Source organism: Geotrypetes seraphini, chromosome 6 (genome assembly GCF_902459505.1).
Source record: "Geotrypetes seraphini chromosome 6, aGeoSer1.1, whole genome shotgun sequence".
Classification (NCBI taxonomy): domain Eukaryota; kingdom Metazoa; phylum Chordata; class Amphibia; order Gymnophiona; family Dermophiidae; genus Geotrypetes; species Geotrypetes seraphini.
Window position 1 is genome coordinate 10,096,404 of NC_047089.1, and position 13,860 is coordinate 10,110,263.

At 45.4% G+C, this 13,860-nt stretch overlaps 2 protein-coding genes across 4 annotated transcripts in view; both read right to left on the minus strand.

The window, feature by feature from the left end:
* Positions 1–837: 837 nt before the first annotated feature.
* LOC117362113 lies at positions 838–9,268 on the minus strand. 2 transcript variants are annotated; one of them, XM_033947946.1, is made up of 3 exons: positions 3,916–9,268; positions 3,407–3,550; positions 838–3,341 (listed from the first exon to the last, which is right to left on the minus strand). In XM_033947946.1, the coding sequence occupies exons 1-3, from the start codon at positions 4,628–4,630 to the stop codon at positions 946–948; spliced, it is 3,255 nt and encodes a 1,084-aa protein (XP_033803837.1). In that variant the 5' UTR covers positions 4,631–9,268; the 3' UTR covers positions 838–945. The 2 variants fall into 2 exon arrangements, with proteins under 2 accessions (XP_033803837.1, XP_033803836.1); XM_033947945.1 differs by having other exon boundaries at positions 3,383–3,550.
* A 257-nt stretch (positions 9,269–9,525) lies between these two features.
* PPME1 (protein phosphatase methylesterase 1) overlaps positions 9,526–13,860 on the minus strand; it is a 71,185-nt gene continuing 66,850 nt past the window's right edge. For both annotated transcript variants that reach the window (XM_033947948.1, XM_033947947.1), the window contains exons 13-14: positions 11,687–11,754; positions 9,526–11,471 (exon numbers count right to left, since the gene is read on the minus strand). In XM_033947948.1, coding sequence (XP_033803839.1) covers positions 11,453–11,471; positions 11,687–11,754 — 87 coding nt within the window. In that variant the 3' untranslated portion in view covers positions 9,526–11,452. The remainder of the gene's footprint in view (positions 11,472–11,686; positions 11,755–13,860) is intronic.

Below are 13,860 nucleotides of genomic sequence, written 5' to 3' on the forward strand. Positions count from 1 at the left end.
CAAGACAACACATGGAAAAGTCAACGGCCAGGGTTGAACTTTTCTGAATCAATCTATATATTATACCCAAGCTGCTCGGTAAAATATAGCAAAGCCATCTTTTTTTGTTCATAGTAGTTCACCAACACGACATCTTTATTTGATTTTTATGTAAAATGTTGGTCTCCAGTGTTCCCTCATTTTAATACAGGGGCTGAATTCTATTACAAAGAAAGCTTGCTGCAGCTTTACTTGAGGGACATGACTTCAAGGTTGCAAATGCCATATCCAGTGCCATATAGGGTCTGTTTAACGAAGCCTGCGCTGCGGTAACGGCCCCAAAGCCCATAGAGATTTAAAGGGCTTCGGGGCCGTTGTCACACGGCTTCATAAAACAGGGGAATAGGTAACCCTGTCACTTCTATTATAAGTCAGGTCATGTAGGACAGATACAGCCAGTCCAGGTTTTACTTCCATTGTTTTCAATCTAGTAACCCTAATTATAACAGTTCTTATTACAGAATATTGAATGTTATCTAAAAGGCTAGCTGTTTACTCCAAGGAACCAGATGAACCTTGAGAATGCTGGCCATCCCACGTGACATTTGGACATAAGGAGATACTCCGAATTATGAGTTAAGTACCCACAACCACAGAAGTATACACCAAAAGCACAGACCTTCAAACGAACTCTGAAGTAGAGAATGACACGGGGACAAATTTCTCCCCATCCTCCCGGGAACTCATTTTCCCGTCCCGCAAGTTCTTTTGCTGTCCCTGCCCCATTCCTACAAGCTCCGTCCTCATCTGCACAAATCTCAAACACTTTAAAATCATAAGTGTTCGAGGCTTGTGCAGTTAAGGCAGAGCTTTCAGGAATGGGGCAGGGACAGCGACAAAACTCATGGGAACGGGATGGGGAAATTGAGTTCCTGCGGAGATGGGGGAAAAAAATGTGTCCCCGTGTCATTCTCTACTCTGAAGCAGCCAGAATAGGGCTGTGCCCAGGGATGTTGCATCTAGTAAACTGGAATGACGACTACAAAGACTCATCTCAGCTGTCAGGGAACCAGCAGTCACTTCAGTGCCAAATTCAAAAGTCACAGTAACATGAGCACTGCCACTCAATATTATGGAGCCTTGTCTGTTCTTCTGACTGCTAGACCTCAGCATATCACAAACCCTGCAGCCATGTTTCTGAGCCTTAGGTAGATGAAGAGAAAATACAATGGATGCCAGAAGGCCAGAAGACCAGATAATGCAGAAGACCAGAGGCCAGATAATGCAGAAGACCAGATGCCAGATAATGCAGAAGGCCAGAAGCGAGATAATGCAGAAGACCAGAGGCCAGATAATGCAGAAGGCCAGAAGCGAGATAATGCAGAAGGCCAGAAGCGAGATAATGCAGAAGACCAGAGGCCAGATAATGCAGAAGGCCAGAAGCGAGATAATGCAGAAGACCAGAGGCCAGATAATGCAGAAGACCAAAAGCCAGATAATGCAGAAGACCAAAAGCCAGATAATGCAGAAGACCAAAAGCCAGATAATGCAGAAGACCAAAAGCCAGATAATGCAGAAGACCAGATGCCAGATAATGCAGAAGGCCAGAAGCCAGATAATGCAGAAGACCAGAAGCCAGATAATGCAGAAGACCAGAAGCCAGATAATGCAGAAGACCAGAAGCCAGATAATGCAGAAGGCCAGAAGCCAGATAATGCAGAAGGCCAGAAGCCAGATAATGCAGAAGGCCAGAAGCCAGATAATGCAGAAGACCAAAAGCCAGATAATGCAGAAGACCAAAAGCCAGATAATGCAGAAGGCCAGATAATGCAGAAGGCCAGAAGCCAGATAATGCAGAAGGCCAGATGCCAGATAATGCAGAAGGCCAGATGCCAGATAATGCAGAAGGCCAGATGCCAGATAATGCAGAAGGCCAGATGCCAGATAATGCAGAAGGCCAGATGCCAGATAATGCAGAAGGCCAGATGTCAGATAATGCAGAAGACCAGAAGCCAGATGCAGAAGGCCAGATAATGCAGACACGCAGAACTGTAAGTTCCAGGGTTTTGCAGCTGCTACTAAGATAAAACCAGATGCCAGATAATGCAGAAGACCAGAAGCCAGATAATGCAGAAGACCAGAAGCCAGATAATGCAGAAGGCCAGAAGCCAGATAATGCAGAAGACCAGATGCCAGATAATGCAGAAGGCCAGAAGCCAGATAATGCAGAAGGCCAGAAGCCAGATAATGCAGAAGGCCAGAAGCCAGATAATGCAGAAGGCCAGAAGCCAGATAATTCAGAAGACCAGAAGCCAGATAATGCAGAAGACCAAAAGCCAGATAATGCAGAAGACCAGAAGTCAGATAATGCAGAAGACCAGAAGCCAGATAATGCAGAAGACCAGAAGCCAGATAATGCAGAAGACCAGAAGCCAGATAATGCAGAAGGTCAGAAGCCAGATAATGCAGAAGGCCAGAAGCCAGATAATGCAGAAGGCCAGAAGCCAGATAATGCAGAAGACCAGAAGCCAGATAATGCAGAAGACCAGAAGCCAGATAATGCAGAAGACCAGAAGCCAGATAATGCAGAAGGCCAGAAGCCAGATAATGCAGAAGACCAAAAGCCAGATAATGCAGAAGACCAAAAGCCAGATAATGCAGAAGGCCAGATGCCAGATAATGCAGAAGACCAGATGCCAGATAATGCAGAAGACCAGAGGCCAGATAATGCAGAAGACCAGAGGCCAGATAATGCAGAAGACCAGAGGCCAGATAATGCAGAAGACCAGAAGCCAGATAATGCAGAAGACCAAAAGCCAGATAATGCAGAAGACCAAAAGCCAGATAATGCATAAGACCAGAAGCCAGATAATGCATAAGACCAGAAGCCAGATAATGCAGAAGACCAAAAGCCAGATAATGCAGAAGACCAGATGCCAGATAATTCAGAAGGCCAGAAGCCAGATAATGCAGAAGACCAGAAGCCAGATAATGCAGAAGGCCAGAAGCCAGATAATGCAGAAGACCAGAAGCCAGATAATGCAGAAGGCCAGAAGCCAGATAATGCAGAAGACCAGAAGCCAGATAATGCAGAAGGCCAGAAGCCAGATAATGCAGAAGGCCAGAAGCCAGATAATGCAGAAGGCCAAAAGCCAGATAATGCAGAAGACCAGATGCCAGATAATGCAGAAGGCCAGAAGCCAGATAATGCAGAAGACCAGAAGCCAGATAATGCAGAAGGCCAGAAGCCAGATAATGCAGAAGACCAGAAGCCAGATAATGCAGAAGGCCAGAAGCCAGATAATGCAGAAGGCCAGAAGCCAGATAATGCAGAAGACCAAAAGCCAGATAATGCAGAAGACCAAAAGCCAGATAATGCAGAAGGCCAGATAATGCAGAAGACCAAAAGCCAGATAATGCAGAAGACCAGATGCCAGATAATGCAGAAGGCCAGAAGCCAGATAATGCAGAAGGCCAGAAGCCAGATAATGCAGAAGACCAGAAGCCAGATAATGCAGAAGACCAGAAGCCAGATAATGCAGAAGGCCAGAAGCCAGATAATGCAGAAGGCCAGAAGCCAGATAATGCAGAAGACCAAAAGCCAGATAATGCAGAAGGCCAGATAATGCAGAAGGCCAGAAGCCAGATAATGCAGAAGGCCAGATGCCAGATAATGCAGAAGGCCAGATGCCAGATAATGCAGAAGGCCAGATGCCAGATAATGCAGAAGGCCAGATGCCAGATAATGCAGAAGGCCAGATGCCAGATAATGCAGAAGGCCAGATGCCAGATAATGCAGAAGGCCAGATGTCAGATAATGCAGAAGACCAGAAGCCAGATGCAGAAGGCCAGATAATGCAGACACGCAGAACTGTAAGTTCCAGGGTTTTGCAGCTGCTACTAAGATAAAACCAGATGCCAGATAATGCAGAAGACCAGAAGCCAGATAATGCAGAAGGCCAGAAGCCAGATAATGCAGAAGGCCAGAAGCCAGATAATGCAGAAGACCAGATGCCAGATAATGCAGAAGGCCAGAAGCCAGATAATGCAGAAGGCCAGAAGCCAGATAATGCAGAAGGCCAGAAGCCAGATAATGCAGAAGGCCAGAAGCCAGATAATTCAGAAGACCAGAAGCCAGATAATGCAGAAGACCAGAAGCCAGATAATGCAGAAGACCAAAAGCCAGATAATGCAGAAGACCAGAAGTCAGATAATGCAGAAGACCAGAAGCCAGATAATGCAGAAGACCAGAAGCCAGATAATGCAGAAGGTCAGAAGCCAGATAATGCAGAAGGTCAGAAGCCAGATAATGCAGAAGGCCAGAAGCCAGATAATGCAGAAGACCAGAGGCCAGATAATGCAGAAGACCAGAAGCCAGATAATGCAGAAGACCAGAAGCCAGATAATGCAGAAGACCAGAAGCCAGATAATGCAGAAGACCAGAAGCCAGATAATGCAGAAGACCAAAAGCCAGATAATGCAGAAGACCAAAAGCCAGATAATGCAGAAGACCAGATGCCAGATAATGCAGAAGACCAGAGGCCAGATAATGCAGAAGACCAGAGGCCAGATAATGCAGAAGACCAGAAGCCAGATAATGCAGAAGACCAAAAGCCAGATAATGCAGAAGACCAAAAGCCAGATAATGCATAAGACCAGAAGCCAGATAATGCAGAAGACCAAAAGCCAGATAATGCAGAAGACCAGATGCCAGATAATTCAGAAGGCCAGAAGCCAGATAATGCAGAAGACCAGAAGCCAGATAATGCAGAAGGCCAGAAGCCAGATAATGCAGAAGACCAGAAGCCAGATAATGCAGAAGACCAAAAGCCAGATAATGCAGAAGGCCAGATAATGCAGAAGGCCAGAAGCCAGATAATGCAGAAGGCCAGATGCCAGATAATGCAGAAGGCCAGATGCCAGATAATGCAGAAGGCCAGATGCCAGATAATGCAGAAGGCCAGATGTCAGATAATGCAGAAGACCAGAAGCCAGATGCAGAAGGCCAGATAATGCAGACACGCAGAACTGTAAGTTCCAGGGTTTTGCAGCTGCTACTAAGATAAAACCAGATGGCAGCACCTTGAAACAGAAAAAACCATAGACATGAGACTTCAACCCCACCAGTTATTGCAAACTTTTTTTGAGCACCTTGACCCCCCCCTTCATCTTCCTTTAGTAACACCTGCTGCAAGAAAACAGAGCAATGAGCAAGATATGCTCAACAAGGGCTCATCAACTTTGGATTCACATTTTATACAAATTGCCGATAAACCAATTTAAAATTCTCAACCATTTTACACACTGGTCAATGTCCACAAAGGGATGGATTAGATCAATCAAGTTGTTTTATTTTTATAGACTCCTGTTAGATTGCATTCAGGGCTTAATAATAACAAACTGCAAATGTTACATTTCTAATGCATTTTGGGTTTCTTTTGGGTTTTTTGTGGTTACTTTACATTTTTTCTTTAATTTGTTGCAGTTGTGCTTTGGAGCAAAGAAAAATAATTGAAAAAAACCTCACAACCAACCAAAAGGGGGAAAGGATAAATTAGATCCTACCTGCTAATTCATACGCCCTTCAGCGCTATAAGTGATAAATAGTAGTAGTAATTTGCTTTCCTTTAACCTCTCCAGACCAGCACAGATGGGTATGTGCACCCTGATCAGCAGGTGGAGACTGAGAATAAACTGAACTGAGAATCCTGTTTATATACCAGCTGTGAAGTCCCTGAGCCAGCCAACAGATGAAGAGCCAAGCAGCCAACTCCAAAGATGGCACCAGCCACGTTTCCCTTCTAAGAACAGAGTAGGCCCAAAGGCCGAACAAGGCAGACTTAGGAAATACGCCCTGCCATGGGTTGCTGCTCTGCACCAACCTCAGAAGCAATCTGACCAAAACCAGGAACACCTCTGTTCTGCAACCCATTACAGTCTCTAGAGGGTTGCTGAAACCTAGTTGTCTCAAATTTGGTACCCTTCTGAAATTTTAAACTATATTCTTTATAATTCTGGTATTTTTTAAAATTCTTCAGATGAAAATCAAAGCTGAGTGAAACCCCAACCCCCCACCCCCCAGCACAAAATAACCAGATTAGGGCAGGTTCTGTGCCATCTGGAGGGACTAAAGGAAAGATCTAGTTTATCCTTCCATGGTGTCTCTCCAGACTGGCACAGATGAGAAGTACCAAAGCAGGACCCCTGCAAAACCAACTTCCAATACCCACAAATCTCACATCCTAACATAACAGATCCAAACAGTAAAGCCTGTCAAAGGAGTGGACTGAAGACCACACTGTTGCCTTACAAATATCCACTGGTGGAATCAATGCACTCTTCGCAAAAGAAGCTGCCTGATCTCTAGTTGAATGAGCTCCGAGACCAAAAGGAATTGGCTGACCTTGGAGAGTGTAAGTTGATTCAATAGCACCCTTGATCCAACTGAGCCAGAGTTGCCTTAAGACGCAGCTTTCCCTTTCCTGGAACCACCTATCAAAGCAAAGTCTGTCAGAAACACAAAAGTCTTTTGTGTGTCGAAGATAAATCCGAAACGCTCTCAACAGGTCCAAGAAAACAAGAAGCGCTACTCTTGATCCACCCCCCTTGTCTCCCAAAACCAGCAACACTACAGGCTGATAAAAATGGAAGGACAAGGTCACCTTGGGAATAAAGGATGGAACTGTATGTAGCACTAATTTCTCCTGAGAAAATACAAAAATGGCTCCCTACAAGATAACGCCTAAAACTCTGAACTCCTAAAAGCAGAAGTCATAGTGTCCAAAAAGATGGGGAGAACAGCCTGACAGAGGTTCAAAGGGACTTGCCAACAAGGCCTCAAGCACGTGATTTAAATCCGACAAAGGACACGAAGACCTGAACAGAGGTCGGAAGAGAGATGCACCTTTGAGAAAACAGACCACATTTGCGTATGAGGCTAAAGACTTTCCCTTGACTAGACCACGAAAGCAAGACAAAGCTGCCACCTGAACCTTAAGCAATGAAAAGGAAAGCCCCTCCTCCGCTCCATCCTGAAGAAACTCCAAAAGTTCAGGAAGGGTTGGCTCTGAGAGGCAATACAGCTCGATCCAAACCCCACGCTTATGCGAATGCAGAAGAGTCCCCCACGATTCAGCAAACATGACTTCTCAAGAGCCATGCCGTGAGACAAAATGGAGCTGGATCTGACTTTATGACCAGACCCCCTGCACTAGAAGCTTCCCCAACAAAGGAAGTCATTGGTTGCCTTTTGAGGCACGGGTCCTTTTTAAATTTGGGTGTTTTTGTTTTAAGGCTCTCTTTGGTTTGTCCCCAAACTCTCATTTCAAGTTTTATAGTTCAGTAAAGAATACTCATAATGAATTCATGTTTATGTATCCTACTATTAAGTCATGTCGTTTTAAGAGATTTCTTAGCAAAACAATTGCCTTTCAATTAGGCAAACAGAATTCCTGGTTGAGTCCTTTGATTTTTCAAAATCATTTGTATATTGCTTTTAGAAAGGTTTTAAAAACACATTTGTTTGATAAATTCATTACATAATCATTTTTTTATTAACTTAACTGTATTACCTTTTTCATGCTATTTTGTAAAATCTCATTGTTTTAATGCTAATGTATAATCTTATTTTATGTAAACATCACTGATTGTCCAGCTCTTCTTCTTTGTGAACTTCCCGGATCCTCTTTGGGTGGGCGGTATACAAGAATAAGTTATATTATGTAAGACAGAAGAGGCTATCTATCCCGACACACAAAATCCCCGTATCAATGTCTTAGCGGCCAATCCAGCACCATCACCAACACTCGACCACCGTGATGCTCTATCCACTGAATAACTCTGTCTAACAGAGGCCATGGTGGAAACACATAAAGGAGACCAGACTGAGGCTACGGCTGAGACAGAGCAACTATGCCCTCTGCTATCCTTTCTGCGATTGAAGAAATGAGGGACCTAGGCATTTGAGCCGATGCCATTAAATCCATCTCTGGCCAATCCCCCGGGTTCAGAACTGTCCTGCTGAGAAAATCTGCTTGCACATCTTGGACTCCTAGAACGTGCGCCATGAACAGATCCACAAGATGGGCTTAAGCCCACTCCAGAAGAGGCGTTGACTCCTCCATGAGTGATCAACTCCTGGTGCCACCTTGCTATGGCGTTGTCTCATACGACTCGCACCACCTTTCAATGAAGACCCCGAAACGCCAATAATGTCAAGCAGATCATCTTTGTGTCCAGGCAACTGATCAACCATAGCGCTTCCTCCAAGGACCCTGTGCTACTCATCCCAGGCAATGGACCCACCATTCCCTGAGACTGGCATCTGGTGAGATCACTGTCCACTGAGGTGGATCCAGACTGCACCCCTGGGAAAGACTGCTCTGAAGGAACCACCAATGCCTGACCTCCCAAGTGTTCTCGGACCTCTATGGACTGAGACTGAGGTGACCGCCGCAAAAGTAGAGCTGTTTAAAGAGGCTGCATATGAGCCTTTGCCCAATGGACTACCTCTATCGAAGCTTGCAGAAATTCCCTGGCCCGAGGACACCTGACCTGAAGGAAGCACCGAATCTTCCTCTGCAGCCTCTGAATCCACACCTCGGTCAGAAAGACACGTCCCCGGCTGGTGTCGAAAACATCTCCAAGTATTCTAACTGCTAGGATGGGAGTAGCTGACTCTTCTGTAGACTGACCACCCAGCCCAGAGACTGCAGCAAACTGACCACTCATTCCACGGCCTCGACTTTGCCCAACCACAACCAGTCATCCAAGTACGAATGCGCCAAGATTCCCTCCCTTTACAGTGCCTCCGCCACTACCACCATCACTTTGGAAAGCTGCAAGGGGTTGTAGCCAGCCCAAAGGGAAGCACACAAAACTGATAGTGCCTCCCCAAGACTGCAAAGCAAAGGAATTTTTAATGACTGAGATACATGGAAACTTGGAGAAACAGCTCCGTGAGATCCAGAGGAGAGAGGAATTCCTCTGGTCCCACAGCCACCATCATGGAACGCAAGGTCTTTCTGCAAAACGAAGGCACTGTGACCGCACGATTGCAATCCTTGAGATTTAGGAATCTTCTTTCTTGGGCACCACAAAATAGATGGAATACCACCAACCTGCTCCGATCTTGTCGGGAGAAACCAGCACAACCACAAAAAGCTGAATCAGCCATTCTACAGTCAAGTGCAAGTCTCCAAAAGAGAAGCCGAGGTTGGTAATGGCAAAACAAAAAGGAATTCCTCATTTGGGGCACAACCCCCCTCCCCCCCCCCCCCCCCCGAGACTGCATAGATATATCTAGCACCTGCTGGAGAATGAGAACAACTGCCTGACTCAGAGACTGCACAGCTGGTACATAGACAGGATTCTCAGTTCACTTTATTCTCAGTCTACACCTTCTGATCAGGGTGCAAAGATCCATCTGTGCCGTTCCGGAGGGATGCTATGTACGCTGGTAGGACTAGTCTCGGATAGGGCGCTGGTCTTTGACCAGAGAGCGTGATGGACCACTGGTCTGACCCAGCAGCGGCAATTCTTATGTTCTTATGGAACAGCAATTTAATAAGCCTCAAGAATTTCAGGCTTTGTTTTGCCTGTTTAGACTTGGGGGGGGGGGCACAGATACCCTTGGGTGGCTTCTTAGTCTCATTTCAGCTGAGATTAAACATCAGGACTGAACCAAGACCAAGACTAAGAACATGCACAACCAGGCAGGGCAGGACTTAGTGCCTTGTCACCCAATACCACTGGACCCTGACCAAACCAGGAGAATTAAGCTGCTAGTTAAAAGAAAACAAAAATAAAAACAACAGGACAAGGCATATTTAGCCTTAAAGTAAATAAATTCCAGAAAAAGAGCGCTCAAACATATCCCGGCAACTTTTGCAAGCGTTCAGAGTTATAGCAACTGTATTGGTCCTGTAAAAAACTAGATACTCTACAGGGCTGTGACATCATTTCTTGGATCAATGTAAGAACTCGGAAGGCAATTTTGGTCACCTCTTCTACCTCTATCACACTGTACATAAGTGCCACCTTGAGATCATTCTTAGATTGGCTCAAGAAGAGTGACAACCTGAAGGAATGCAAAATCTCATTACTACAAAGTCCCAAAAAGCATAGCTCCATGAGCTCAAAAGCAAGATTCAAACCCAAACCCCTCTGAAATATATGCCCACAGCAGGATCTCTCTTCCTCTGCTAAAACATAACATGCCCTTGAATGCTGCTTCTCTAAATCAGTGCATCGCAAACTGTGTGCCGCGAGATGCTAGGGAAGAGGAGAGGCGTCGGTTGACTGCCTACAGGTCGTGCCTCTCCTTCTCTCCATGTATCTTCCCGTCTGGAGGGCAACGCGTCGATGCCCGCACACTTCCGGATGCCTCGAACCTCGGCTCGACAAAGTTTGCGAGACACTGCTCCAGATCAATTTGCTTAAGCCAGTCAACACCTACAATTTACTATGCCCAGGCAATGAAACTGATCCGACATCCAGCCCTGGTTCAACCCAGCTAAACTGTGCTTCATAAGCAACTTAACCAGCTGGCAGATCAGTTCAAAAGGCAATATCGAAACCAGCATAGTCTCCACACCAGTTTTTTTTGTAAACTGAAAAATAAAACCACTTCCACACATTTGTAAATTAGGACTTTCAGGTGCATCTGCCCTAAAGTCCTGAGGAGACATCAAGCCCTTCTTGGAAAAAAAAACATTTTTGAAGTATAATTGCTAAACTCAAAATGCGTGCACAAATATACACACCTCACCTATTCCTTTTGCCTTGTAAAACTGTAAAACTAATACAGCTTCTCCACACCTCCCCCTCCCAAAAAAAAGACCCTAAAAGAAATCAAATAAACTAAAAACCTAGAAGTTATTCAAAATTCTGTGAGGAGGCTTAATGTGCTAGTTTAAACAGAAGAAAAATTAAAATGCATAAGAGAAAGAAGAAGCCAACATCACACAAGAAAACCTCTCTCCAATCTGTAAATTGCTCAGAAATGGGTAAGGGAGGGCGGCAAGGCCCTGCAATGGAAGGGGGGACCCAACAAGGGCCAACAATAAAGGGGAGAAGGAGGCAGAAGCAGTCAGGTCTTGTACTGGAGACAAGGCTGAGAGAAAGCCTGCCGTGGAGGTGCGGAGGGATTGCTCTGTAGTCCTCAGACTAGTTTCAACCATGCCTGAGTGTATAAACCATCTTGACGCCATGTGCATTTCTTTGCATCCCCTTAGGGCATCTGATAAAACTAACATCAGGAGAATGACAGGTCTTAGAGATTTCCAGCACAAAGGCTGTTTGCCTTCTCAGTACATTTCTTGCCAATTGACAACTTCAGTTTTGGAGAAACTAGTTCTACGGTGTTGATTTCTTGTTGTTCGTCTGCGGGTTGATGAGTGGATATGACTACATCACAGTGGCCTCTGGTGCAATTTATTTGCAATGGAACTCAGTGCAGTGAGATGCCAAGACATTAACAGGCAGGAAACACACTGTAAAGGGGAGAAAGCAGAGTTAAAACATTGCACTGATGCTGCAGATCTCGTTAGCAAGGCTTTTCGATACACAACTCTTGCAAAATGTCACTATATTCTATAGCCTATAGCCAACATATGGACATAAGAAGTGTACCATGAAAGAAAAGGTTAAAATGAGAAAGGGGACAGTCCTGAAAAGGATCTTCTAACCCTCCCCCTTACACACTCACCACTGGAATCCACCAACTGGCTCTGTAAACTTATTACGAATTAAGAAAGTTGCAACGGCTTCAGCAACCTAACAGGAAGCAAGAAAGAAGAGTTTACCAGTGGAGCCTGAACCCCCCCAAAAGTTCCTATGCAGAAATATGAGTTGGATATATAATGCAGAAAGGCATTACATGGGGAGGGGAGGGGCGGGGACGATGGATTCTTGCACAACTTCTACCATGAAACTAAATCCAAAAACTCCTGCAGCAATGCAGAAAGCAATAAACATGCATAAAAACCTAAGAACAGCCTTACTGGGTCAGACCAATAGCCCATTCATGCTGTGTTAAATACGTGGCAATAATCTGCATCTGCCTTCGAAAATGTCCCCCTTCTTGTTAGTGCATAAGCCCGCAGTCTGCATCAGCCCAAACCCTGAGAGTCTTGTGGCCTAACCCAGGGATAGGCAATTCCGGTCCTCGAGAGTGGGCATGAGATGGATTTGCATGCACTGCCTCCTTGAGATGCAAATCTATCTCATGCATATTTATTATGGAAATCCTGAAAACCTGACCTGCCTGTGGCTCTCGAGGACCGGAATTGCCTACCCCTGGCCTAATCCAATGCCCCCAACAATAAAAAATAAAATCTCTGATGTCTAGCAGCACCCATGCCCACTCTCTCATGACTGGGTCCCCCTCAAAAGTGTCAGTACCCTGAACTCCCCCACTCTTAAGATAACCCCCCTGCCCCCACTGGTAGACCAATCTGATCTGACTCCCTCCATTACCTGTCATCCTCCCAATTATGTCTGTATTTTTGTAAATCGCTTAGGTCTAAGTGGGTTAGAAATTTTCTTAAATAAATAAAAAAAAAATACTCTTCTTGCTTTCTAGAACACTCACTACCCCATTGAAAAAAATTCCTGGCCATATGGTTTGGACGTGTCCCCTCATCAGAGCCTTTTGGGACAAAATATTTCTCCTTGTGGAGCACATTTGCAATATTACTATACAACGTTCCCCTCTGTTTCTCTTTGGAGCTTCTCCTCATTATTAGCCTCGTCAAAGGGGAGCTGCTACTTTTCTCAAGTGGACAGTTTGAGTTGCTCTGAAATGCATTTTGCTCCTGATTTCTCCCTTTAGAGGTGCCATCTGATTACTCTTCTGATGTGGGAGAGAAGAGACATTCGGAATTTTTCTTCCCTACCTGGGTGCGCTTTTCAGCGAATATGGGAGCCCTTCTGGAATACCATGACTCCCATGGCCTTTTGAACTGTTGACCTGCATTTCATTGGGCTCCCTTGAGTTTTCATGTGTATAATTTAATCAAATTGCTGTTCTTGATTTGAAGGAGGACTGGAGGGGGAGGGGTTGAATTTGGTAGGGTTCTTTGGTGTTTGTTGAAATTTGAGCTTCTCTGTGTTAGGTTGTGATTAATTGACAATACAAAAAATGCCTGGTTTCTAGGGCCCCTCAAACCCTCCCACTGTATATCTTCAAAGATGCAGGAGCAATACCCACTCACTCCAGCCTCTGCACCACCAGAATTTGTATGGGATGCACTATCCAGCGTCAGTTTGCCAAATAAGGGCATTTTTCTATCCACACTACCAAACAAGGCAACGATTCTCTTATTTGGTAAATAGACCCTGCTCAGTGCATTCCAGGATGCATTGTGTGGGATTAGATACCAATTTTCAAGATATGGTAGATGTTATTCAGCACTCATGGGGACTGATGGATGCTTGATAATTGAAGTTTCTGGTTGCTTGAGATTTACTGTAAAAATAGTTTTGTCTCCCTTCCCACCTCACTATCATCCCCCACCACTACTTGTAGGTCCAGCATCTGTTCTTCCCTTCTTTCTTAGTCACTTTCTCTCTCCCCCTCCCTCCCATACCAGAAGTAGAGCCAGTCCTGACAACCGTCCCTCTCTCCATCCTCGAAGCAGCAGAGCCAGTCTGTCAACTTCTCCTTTCTCCCTCCATTCTCTGAAGCAACAAAGCCGGTCTGATAACCCCCACTTCCTCCCTCCTTCTGTTCCCCGAAAGCAGCAGAGTCGGTCTGACAACCCCTCCCCCTCCTTTCTCCCTCCCTCCTTTCTTCAAAGCAGCAGAGCCGGCCTGACAATCTCCTCCCTTCCTCCATTCCCTGAAGCAGCATAGCTGGTCGGACAACCCCCTGCCCCCCTT